This window comes from Cicer arietinum, chromosome 6, assembly GCF_000331145.2.
Source record: "Cicer arietinum cultivar CDC Frontier isolate Library 1 chromosome 6, Cicar.CDCFrontier_v2.0, whole genome shotgun sequence".
Taxonomy (NCBI): Eukaryota; Viridiplantae; Streptophyta; class Magnoliopsida; order Fabales; family Fabaceae; genus Cicer; species Cicer arietinum.
The window spans coordinates 25,135,427-25,147,544 of NC_021165.2; the positions used below are offsets into that span (position 1 = coordinate 25,135,427).

Genomic DNA, 12,118 nt, shown 5'->3' on the forward strand with positions numbered 1-12,118 from the left:
GGTGGAGATGGTGAGCGTTGTATTGAGTCAGATGAAGAAGATGATGAGGATGGCGAGCAAGGATAGACATTCTTTCTTGCAGATTTCTTTGTGCGCGCCATTGTTGTGATTTTGAGAAGAATTTTTTGAGTGAGAGAGATTTTAGGAGGAATATGTGAAGTTGTGAACACTGTTGCTGTTTTTGAGAAAAAGGAAGATGGAGTGGTTTGGATGTCACTCAGAATTTCTGATTATGAAGAGAAAGCGACAATGATTATTTTGAACCTTGGGAAGAAGTAGAGAATTTGGAGGCGGGAATGCTTTGTGTCAGTACTCTTTTGCAGACAAAGAGACACATCCATTAAATGCCAAGATTTCTCTTTTTGGTTTGAGAGGGAAAGTGATGACATAGAGGAGAATGTTGGTTGAAAAAACGGAGACTGATGTTGGTTTTCTGCAGAAGCAGTTTTTAACCAGAATTTTTCTAGATTTTTCATAATTTTTAGGTTTTTTTTCATCAAATTGAAACTATCCTCGACAATAGGCTTTGTAAAGATGTCAGCAAGTTGATTTTGAGTATCAACGAAGATTAATTCGATATCTTTCTTATTGACATGATCATGAATAAAATGATGTTTATTTCAATATGTTTTGATCTAGAGTGTTGTATTAGATGTTTAGACAAATTTATTGCACTAGTGTTATCACAGTAAATTGGAATGCTGGAATACGTTACTGAGTAGTCTTTAAGTTCATTTTTAATCCACATAACTTGTGAGCAATAGTATGTTGCTGAGACATATTCAGCTTTAGTGGTTGATAAAGCTATTGTGTTTTGTTTTCTGCAAGACCAACTTATCAATGCTTCACCTAACAACTGACATGCTCCACTTGTATTTTTTCTTTCGATTTTATCTTCAGCATAATCAGCATCACAATACGCTATAAGATCGAAATGAAAACCTTTTCTACACCAAATACCAAGATTAGTGGTTCCAACAAGATATCTAAAAATCCATTTTACTGCTGTCAAATATCAGACCTACTAGCAGTTAAGTAAAACAAAGAGCCAATCATTCCTCAATATTCTTTTTCAGAAACAATTTTACCATTTTCATCTTTTTCTAAAGAAGAGGATGGATGCTTGGGAGTAGACATGATTTTTGATTCATTCATTTTGTATTTGATCAACAGATCTTTAATGTATTTTTCTTGATAGATGAAAATACCGTTTTCATATTGTTTAATTTATAATCCAAGAAAATACCTTAATTCTTCCATCATGCTCATTTCAAATTCACTTTGCATAAGTTTTGAAAATCCTTAACACATTTTTTCATTTGTTGATCCGAAAATGATATCATCAACATATACTTGAACAATAACTAAATGATTCTTCTCCATTTTCTTAAATAATGTGGTGTCAATTTTTCCTCTTGAAAATCCATTTTTAATTAAGAATGAATTTAACCGTTCATACCAAGCTCTTGGTGCTTGTTTTAAACCATATAGAGCTTTGGTAAGTTTGAAAACATGATTTGGTTTTGATTGATTTTCAAAACCTGGAGGTTGTTTCACAAAGACTTGTTTATTTAAGAATCCATTTAAAAATGAACTTTTTAACATCCATTTGAAACAATTTAATAAGCTTATGAGATGCATATGTACGGAGTATATGAATAGCTTCTAACCTTGCAACTGGAGCAAAAGTTTCATCGTAATCTATACCTTCTTGTTGATTGTATCCTTGAGCAACTAATCTTGCTTTGTTCTTGATAACCTTACCTTCCTCATCTAGTTTATTTCTGAAAATCCATCATGTGCCAATGATTGTTTGATCTAGTGGATCAGGTACTAGTGTCCATACTTCATTTTTCTCGAACTGCATCAGTTCTTCGTTCGTTGCCTCAATCCAAGATTGATCAATGATGGCTTCTTTAATTGATTTTGGTTCAATTTGAGATGTCATTGCCATGTTGTTTTCATCATTTTTGAATGATTTTCTTGTTCGAATCCCATCAGTCGTGTCTCAAATGATTTGGGTTTGAGGATGATCTTCAATCGTTCTCCAGCTTTTTGGTGGAGAATGAAACGAAGATTGTTTATCAATCTCTGTTTTTTGCTGTAAACCAGTTTGAATTTCTTATTCCTCATCCTTTTTACTTATATCCAAGTCATCAAACTCATCAAATAATATGTGCATACTAATTTCTACAACTTTAGTTCTTAGATTAAATACTTTATATCCTTTAGAATCAGTTTAGTAACTAAGAAAGATTGCCTTTTCAGATTTTGCATCAAATTTTTCAATGACATATTTGTTGTTCAAAATATAACAATAACAACAAAAAATATGAAAGTAAGAAATGTTTGGTTTTCTATTTTTTCAGATTTCATATGGGATTTTGTTGATAATTTTTTCTTATGGATACACGGTTTAAGATATAACAAGAGGTGTTTACAGCTTAAGTCCAAAAGTATCTTTCAACATTAGACTCTTCCAAGATTGTTCTTGCCATTTCTTGTAATGTTCTTTTTTTCTGTTCAACAACTCCATTTTGTTATGGAGTTCTTGCACATGATAGATTATGGAAAATAACAAGTTCATCAAAGAAGGTTTTAAAAGAAGCATTTATGAATTCTTCTCCATGATCACTTATTACATAAATGATGTTGGATTTTTTTTCATTTTGTACCTTTTTGCAAAATATTTTAAATGCGTCAAATGCATCGTCTTTTTGTTTTAAAAATAATACCCAAGTGAATCTTGAGAAATCGTCAACAATAACAAAACCATATTTCATTCCTCCTAGAGTTGTTGTTTTGATTGGCCCAAAAAGATCCATGTGAAGTAGTTCAAGAATTTTGTTTGTGGTTACAAAATCTTTTGAATAAAAACTACTTTTGACTTGCTTTCCTTTTGCACATGCTTCACATATTTTATCTTTATAAAAATTGAGTTTGGGTAATCCTCTAACAAGATCTAACTTTGAGATTTTTGAAATTTTTTTCATACTAATATGTCCTACTCTTTTATGCCATATCCATTTATCTTTACTGATTGACATACAACAAGATTCATCAGGTAGTTCTTGAAGATATAAAACATATAAATTTTTCTTTCTATTTCCAGAAAATAGAGTTTCTCCAGTTTCAGTTTTTCTAATTACACATACCTTTGGTTTGAAAATTACTTCACATTCATTGTCACATAGCTGATTTATGCTTAAAAGATTGTGTTTTAAACCTTCAACATATTGAACATCAGTTATCTGAGCAGAGTTTGTCTTGCCAATAGTTCTTTTACCTTTAATCTGAGCTTGGTTGTTGTTCCCAAAAGTAACTAATCCTCTATCCTTCTTGATGAATGTCATAAAGTAGTTTATATCTCCTATCATGTGTCTTGAACATCCACTATCCAAGAACCAATGCTTTCTCTTTATATTTAGAAATCTAACTTGCATAAGATGTTATCTCAACCTTAGGTACCCACATTGTTTTGGATCCTTGAGAGTTAGTTTTGAAGATTTCTTTCTTCTTAAGATAGCACATCGTTTTTTCATGATCGGTTTTGAGACAATGTGAACATTTAATTGTTGATCTTGGAATTGATTTTATAATCTGGGTTTCAAAAGGTTTTAAACTTGATTTTGAAGTAGTTCCAGATTGTTCTCCTTTTTACAGATTTTCTGGAGAAAGTTCAGCTTTTGTTTTGGAACGTTCTCGGTTTTGGGAGCAGCCTGAAGAGTGTTCTCCTTTTTGAAGATTTTTCAGTATTGGTTTAGCAGAACGATCTTCTCTTTTAATAAACTTTTTTCCTTTAATCTTTTCATTTTTTTTAAATAGCAAGCAAATTCTAGATGTCCAAGTTTGTTTTTATAGTATGAGTATCTAGTTTTACATTTTTCTTCCTTTCTTTCTAGAACTAAAATTTTTTCATACATTTTTGTTTTTTGAATTTGATTAAAACCAAGACCAGCTTTATCAAAGATTCCTATTTGAGATCCCATGATTTTCTAAAAACGTTTTATTGGCTTTAATGAAATTTAACAAATCAATTTTAAGAAGTTCATTTTCAGTTTTAAGGAGAACGTTCTCTGTTTTCTTTGCAGAACATTCTTGACCTTCTTGATTTTCCAAATTTTGTTTCTATATTTCTTTTAGTTCTTGAATGATATTTTTGAGAACATTATTCTTAGCTTGACTTTTTCTTATTTTTCTTTATGGAATTGTTCTTTCAAAGAGCTACATTTTTTAATAAGAAGATTTGAATTTTTTAACAAGTTATCAAATTCTTTTCCCATTTGTTCACATAAATAACAAGGTTCAAGATTTATTACCTCATCTTCTTCTGTTTTTGCCATCAAGCATATGTTGGCTTCTTCACCTTCTTCAGTTTACGATTCTTTTGAATCATCCTATGTTGCCATCATTGATTTCTTTTTGAAAGAAAATCGTTTTGGTGGTTTCTTGTTTAAGGGATATTCTGCTTTGTAATGTCCTAATTTATTACATCCAAAACATGTGACTTGACTTTTGTCCACTTCTGTTTTGGGATTTTTGTTTTGAAATCCCTTTTTGATTTGATCTCTTCTTCCTATCATTCTTTGTATCCTTCTGGTGAGAAGAGCAATTTCATCAGCATCTTTTTGTTCAGTTTCTTCTGGTTCTTCCTCTGTTTGTACTGTGATGTTTTCTTGAGATGCTCTTGGTGCTATCGCATTTCCCTTCTTGATTGGTTTGTCTTCTTGTAGCAATACTTCATGTGCTCTTAAGGTTCCAATTAATTCTTCCAGGGGAAGTGATTCAAGATTCTTGGCTTGGCTTATAGCTCTTACCATTGGTCTCCGTATGATTGGAAGACACCTCATGATTTTTCTTACTCTTTCTTGTATTGTGTACGCTTTGCCAAGAGAATGCATTTCATTTACTATTGTTGTGAACCTTGAGTACATTTCATCAATAGTTTCTCCTTCTTGCATTTCGAACAATTCGAATTTCCTTATGCCAATGTCTATCCTTGTTTCTTTGACATGGCTTGTTCCTTCATGACGAGTTTGCAGTGTATCCCATACTTCTTTTGCAGTTGTGCATTCATCCAATCTTTCACTCTCTTCTCTGCTTAAGGCACATGATAAGAATAATTGAGCTTTAGAGTTTAGGAGTACCTTAGTTTTATCATCAGATGTCCAGTCTGCTTATTTCTTTGCAGCATAGGTTGAGTCATTTTGATCAACTCTTGGTATGAAATCTCCATCGGTAATGATGTGCCACATCCCTGTATCTTGAGATTTCATAAACAGCAGCATCTTATTTTTCCAAAAATAATAATCCGATCCATCAAAGAACGATGGTCTGTTTAAAGACCCTCCTTCAACAATGTATTTGAATTTCGACTTCTTTTCTTCTAGATCTTTTCTCTAGCACTTGTTAGGTGTTTTTAATCTTTCTAGAGACCCTGTTCTGATGTCAATTGAAGTAGTAATTCGATTTACAAGGAATGAGATTTGAATTGTAAATGTATCTATTTAAAAAATTCACGAAAAAGACTACCGATTTAACTCAAGAATAATCTTGGTTAAGAAAACAGAAAACGGAGAACGTTATTGGTTTTTACCAGAAAAGGGAGAACATTCTTGGTTAGCTTAGAAACAGAAATTCAGTTTATGTTTTATCTTAGTTAATCAATCAAGCTTAACAAATAAAGAGATAAGAGAAATAATACCACACAAAGATGTATCCTGGTTCACCTAACTAGGGCTACATCCAGTCCTCACAGCTGTGAGATTTTCCACTAAGTGTTTCAAAATAAAGAACCTTCTTGGTTTTACATCGCCTAGCTTAGATCAACATTGATCTGTTACAAGCTCTATTTCTTTCCACCCAGAAAGCAAATTAATCACATATCGATCTTGATAGGATTTGTTACAAACTATTCAAACTATACTTAAACTCTTATAGTTTGAGTTTTACAATAATGATGATATTGTTCGATAGAATCTGAGATGTCTCAACTCTTGTTTGAGATTCAATTCTTTACAAAGAATTCAATAAGAAATAACACAATATGATATAAATATTTAGGACTGATTCTTCTTTGTCAAAATGAGAATTTCAAGTATGTGAATGTGAATGATTTATGAGACTTGATAGCACTTGAACTTCTGCAATTTTCCTGGATATTGACCCTTTTTTATAGGCGTTTTGGAGCATTTAATAATGGTCAGAAGAGCTGTTGGTAGTGCTTTGTCAGTTTTGACCAAAACCCAAATATATGATTAAAAATATTACAGCCTTTGAACATTTTAAATCCTGTTTGACTGATGTTGTTACAATCGTCCTTGATCAGTTTGCCTTTGTGTTTAATGATCCTTGAAGCTTCATATGTAATTATTGATGTTCCAGCTTCGATCTGGAGCCTTGATTATGTCTAAAATAGTTTGGTGAATGATTATATACCTCTGCAGAAGTAAGGAGATCAATGCTGAAATTCAACAGAAACGGAGAATGATTATCAATATGGTTTTATCAGTTTGAACTTTCTGGAAATTGATGATCAATCTGGAGATTCAGTTTTGATCATTATGGATGTCTTCCTGATGTCTTGTACATATCGAGATTGATTAAACTTTCTTGATAATTTGGCTGAAGAAAATTCAGACTGTTTCGACTAGCTTGATTCGAGGCCTTTTATCTTAATAATTCGAAAGCTTTCTTTGACTAAAATGGATCATACTTGTTCCTTGCCTTGTACTGATGAACTTAGTATAATATTCAGAGGCAAAAGCTTCGTTGAAATAGTGGAGATTGATTGGTCAAAAGGTTGTGACGATCAGTCTTGATCCTGAAGATCATTCTCCGTTTTGTCCAAAATATTCTTGTTTCTTTATATGTTCAATTTTTAACTGTTTTCTTTGCTTTGCTTGTTTCCTATCTTTGAATTGATTCACTCAAAAGCACAAGTTAAATTAACATAACATTTTAGAATCATAATTAACATTCTTAATTAACCTTTGTTTATTTTCATCAAAACTTTAATTTGAGAATTTGTCTTAACAATCTCCCCCTTTTTGATGATGACAAACATGTTAATTTAGATTTTAATTCTGATTCTAATATCAATTTTGAAGAGCTGAATAACTCTCCCTCAATTAATGCAGTAAGTGATTTTGACATAATTTTAAACATGCATATGATTTTGACATAAGTTGTTTTCATTAATTCAAAAGAGATACACAAGTCAGACCCTGAAATTGCTCAGTTACTAACAATTTAGTCCCTATACCCTATAGTCATCTTAAAAATGACAATACAATCATTTAGTTATCATTCATTTTTTTTAGTTCTTGATGCATCTCCTTGGACAATTACCTCTTGAGACAACACTTGGTCTTCATGAGTGTGTCCAGACTATGAAAATGGTATTTCAGTTTGACTTTGTCCCTATTATGCCTCAGTGACGAATAAAATTAGAGAAATTAGATGAATCAATGAGCAAACTTTGAGATAACTGTAGAGAAAATAAGAGACAAAATTCACAAGGAAACAAAAATGGGGAAAAGAGGAAATGAAAATGGAGAAATTATATTTGATAAAGGGCATATAAAAATTCTCTTCCAAAGTTTGAGAATTTCCAAGTTCAAGCTTCCACCCATAGAGGAAGAAAAATACGTGGTTTTTCATTTTATTTTATTTTATTTTATACGATTCGAACACCATGAAAGAGGAAGAATAATGAATTGTATAAATGAAGATTCTTGAAAGAAGAAAATATGAAATCATAGAAGAAGAATGATAATAAATTATATAGATGGAGATTCTAGTGTTGCAATGATGACAAATGTTTCAATTTTTTGAAAAAAAAAATTAAATTTCAATTTCGTTATCAAAATAGGACAAATTAACTCCTCTTTTACGTGACAATAAGTTGACTAATAGCTCGATTTTAATAGAACAAATTAACAAATGAACTATATTATTTGATTTTTTTTTTTTTAATTTCAAAGGATTATTTATTTATTTTCAAAATTTAAGGAGATAAATGTTGGACTCTTACTATCTCAAAAGTAATTTTATGATTTACTAAAGAAAGAAAAATTGAATTTCCCATGGACTACTGAATTTGTACTTGTTAAAACTAAATTTGATGCCAAAAATATTGTCAAAACGCAATTCCTTCCTTCAATTCTTTAATACCTTCCTTCAATTCAATAATACCTTTTCCCGATGCATATAAATTACTAACTCATAACAACATCACATCACCGACCACATAGCTCAAACTGTCATAACATCACCCGTGACAATATTTGCTTTTCTCCACAAAAATATTTTTATTTCGAAACTTTCTTTTCCAAAATTAACATTAAAAGTCTAAACATGAACATAACCTCGGAAACTCCGTCCACATTACAACCTCAAATTTTCCAATTTTTATTTATATAATTCACATATCACAACCACCACTCTCATGCCTTCAACAATACCAACAACATTCTCCAACCATCATGAACGGCGGCGCCGCCTCTTCCTCAGGTGACGCCTCCGTTATCAAACGTAGACGCAACAATCAAACGGTTCAATCTAACGGCGTTAACGTATCAAATTCAATGGCGAAGAATTCTTCGTTTTATTCCGACGCTTCGTTCACGAAATGGACTTTAGCTGATGTTGTACACGTGGCAACACATCATTGGATGATTTGTTTGTTTGGTTTTGGTCTTTTGTTTTTCATGGGTGTGGAATACACGCTCCTTATGGTGCCTTCTTCTTCTCCGCCGTTTGATTTGGGTTTCATCGTCACGCGCTCTATTAATCGCGTGCTTGAGTCGAAGCCTCAGCTGAACGATGTCCTTGCTGCACTTAATACGGTACGCTGTTTATTCTCTTTGGATCTGAGATTCTGAACGAACATAAGTGTTTATGTTGCTTTTCTTCGATTTGGATTTTTTTTTGGGCAATTTGGGAATGGAATGTGTTTGATTTAAATGCAAATGGGTTTGGGTCAAAATTTGATTTTTTTCCCTTCTTTTTTTTTTGATTTATTTCTTATAATGTTTTTTTACTGCATTGCTTATTTATGATAATTTCTAAGTTCAAATTTGATTTTTTTTTTCAATGGTTTTTCTGCATTGCTTTATTTATGATATTTGGTTGGTTTGAGTTGAGATTTGATGTTTTTTCTGTATTGTTTTTTGGTGGTAACATTTGTATTTTTTTCTTTCTACTAATGGTTTGAAATGTTTAGGTGTTTGTGGCAATGCAAACGAGTTATATCTTATGGACATTTTTAATTGAAGGACGTCCTAGAGCAACAATTTCAACACTTTTCATGTTTACTTGTCGTGGGATTTTGGGGTATTCTACCCAGCTCCCATTGCCTCAGGTATTAATTTCATTTAGATAGTTAAATTACTAATGAATTTTTTTTTCATTTTTTTGTTATTTTTTTGCTTAAGCTATGTTTGTGTTTGGATTTTGGAGGGTAGAAACTTTGAAGGTTTACATTTGAGATTTTTAATTTTTTTATAGATAACATGATAAGTAAGATAAGATAAACCCTCTAGCAAAAGATACCCTTAGAATTTAGGTAGGGTCTACTTGAACCTCACAAACTCATTTTGTAAGATAAGAAATATCATCCACTTAATCAAACACATTTATAGGTCATATGCCTCCCAATATAGGACTCTCATTGCCTCCCCATCTGCTCCAAACTAGATATTGGAAGCATAATTTGATAGCAGGTTATTCAATGGATCTTTGATATCCTCTATATACATCTTACATAATCAATCTATAAGGTGGAAAATGTCTCTTTGTTATTAACATTTTTATAGATCCAAAATGCAACTCTCAACATGTTGCTTTTGCCCCTAAAATAATTTGGTAATTCAATTTAGTCTTTGAAATTAATTAAATTTCAAATTGATGTCTCAGGTTGAAAATCATCTATCACATTAATCTTAAGAACAATTTTGGAGACTAAATTCATCAATATGCATATAAAATTGATTTTAGAAGTTTAATTCTCGCACCTCAATGCGTTTTTCACCGCTAAATCAGAAGCTCCAATACATTGCTTCTACATTGCCGTGGTTTTTTTACCGCAATTTTGTTGAAATCGAACACTAATCCAAACGTACACTAAAAGTGATTCTTACTTGACGTGGATGTTTCAAACTCACCTAAAATGTGACTTTTAACCTTAAATGTATTATTCAAGCCACCACAAAATCTAACTAATTTTGGCAGACTATTGTCAATTTTATGAATTTGAAGTCCATCAACATCAGAACCTAACACTAATTTAACATACTATTTTCAATTTGATGGATTTGAATTCCATTAGCAATCATGCTTATATTGTTCGACTTACAATTACAAGACAAAGTTGATGATTCAATTTTGTATTTTTTCATCGACAATGTTGTTAACAATGTTGTTTTTGTTTTGTTTTGACAATGAATAGGAATTTTTGGGTTCGGGCGTGGACTTTCCGGTCGGGAATGTATCGTTCTTCTTGTTTTTTTCGGGGCATGTGGCGGGTTCGGTGATTGCTTCATTAGACATGAGGAGGATGAAGAGGTGGGGATTGGCATGGACATTTGATGTTTTGAATGTTTTGCAAGCTGTGAGGTTGTTAGGTACAAGAGGACATTATACTATTGATTTGGCTGTTGGATTAGGTGCTGGCTATTTGTTTGACTCTTTAGCTGGAAAATATGTTGAAGATAGCAAGAAGAAAATAGCTTCCAAACATGATTTGGTTGCATGAACAATGTGTGAAATATTTTGATGAAAAAGATGATGACTTTGAATAGGTTGAATTGTAATTGTAAAGCAAATAAAAAAAGGTTAAAGAGTTGAGTCAGTAGTAGTTGTTTTAATTTTTTTTTAGTGATGTGTAATTTCAATAATTGATTCAATCCTATTTCAATAGGAATTTCATTTTGTTCAGTTGGTTGTTCACATTTTTCTATGGCTGCTGCACCATGAAGTGTCATTTAGAATTGTTAGATTTAAAGAGAAAAAGTTTATCTTAAAATTAAATGGCTCTATGAAAATATTTCATTTCTATTTGTAACCTAACAAAATTGACAATTGTGACATTTTAAATATTTTTTTTTATTTGTATTTTGTTCCTATGGAAGGAGTTTTTTTTTCCAAAAACCAGAGAGTTAAGATAAAAAATATCTAAATATCTTAATGTTAATTTCTTTGACTAATTTGATACTAATAAATTAGATTGAAGTTGCCTTTCATCTCCCTGACCCATCAATGGAAGGAGTATTAAATTGCAAGCAAAGGACAAAATAGGGCCTAAAAATTTCTACATCTAATAAATACCAATACAATCTGTCTATTTCTTGTCTTTGCCAGATATTGAAGAGCATTTATATATATAGAAATAATGAAAAAAAAGTCAAATTATGAAATTTAAAATGATATCCATTATTAGTGAAACAAAAGTCCAATGTGGAAATTAGGAACCCAAACTTCTATAGCTGAAACACTACCTGGTGAAAAAACAACATAACAATAGGAGACAAACTGAAAATTCTGTTATTCCCTATATCTAATACTTTTAACTTTTGACACGTAGATTAAAAAATAAAAAATTTAGGTAAATTTAATTTTTTTTAATCTTTTATTCATTAAGTAAAAATCAATTTATTTAATGTATTTTTTTTTTGGGTTTTCTAAACTAATTAAAATTTTAGAACAAAAATAAAATATTTAAAATGATCAAAGATTATGAATGGAGGAAGTAATTTATACGGTATATTTTAGTAATAATTACACGTCTATTTAGAAAATCAAGAAATAGTTGGACTTCAATAAAGATGTCATATATTTATGCACTGTGTTCAATATTACATGTAACGGAAGACACAGATTTATATATATATAATCAAAAGATTTATACAATTATATTGTTAACAAATATCAGTTGAAATTCCATAATTGGCTTCACATAGTAGAATGGTCGGGCTGTGTATCGCTGCTAATGGAATAAATTGCTATCTGATATACAATCTTTGTGACTATGTCACTTTGTATATGCAACTCACATATGACTTCAGATAGTTCCTTCTAATTTGTTTTCAAATTTTTTCTCTTTGAGTTACAGGACTAG

General features: G+C 31.1%; 1 protein-coding gene across 1 annotated transcript; it reads left to right on the plus strand.

The window, feature by feature from the left end:
• The first annotated feature begins 8,242 nt into the window (after positions 1–8,242).
• On the plus strand, positions 8,243–10,938 carry LOC101496358 (phosphatidylcholine:diacylglycerol cholinephosphotransferase 1-like). The gene is made up of 3 exons (XM_004506895.4): positions 8,243–8,849; positions 9,227–9,364; positions 10,451–10,938. The coding sequence occupies exons 1-3, from the start codon at positions 8,487–8,489 to the stop codon at positions 10,754–10,756; spliced, it is 807 nt and encodes a 268-aa protein (XP_004506952.1). The 5' UTR covers positions 8,243–8,486; the 3' UTR covers positions 10,757–10,938.
• Positions 10,939–12,118: the final 1,180 nt, after the last annotated feature.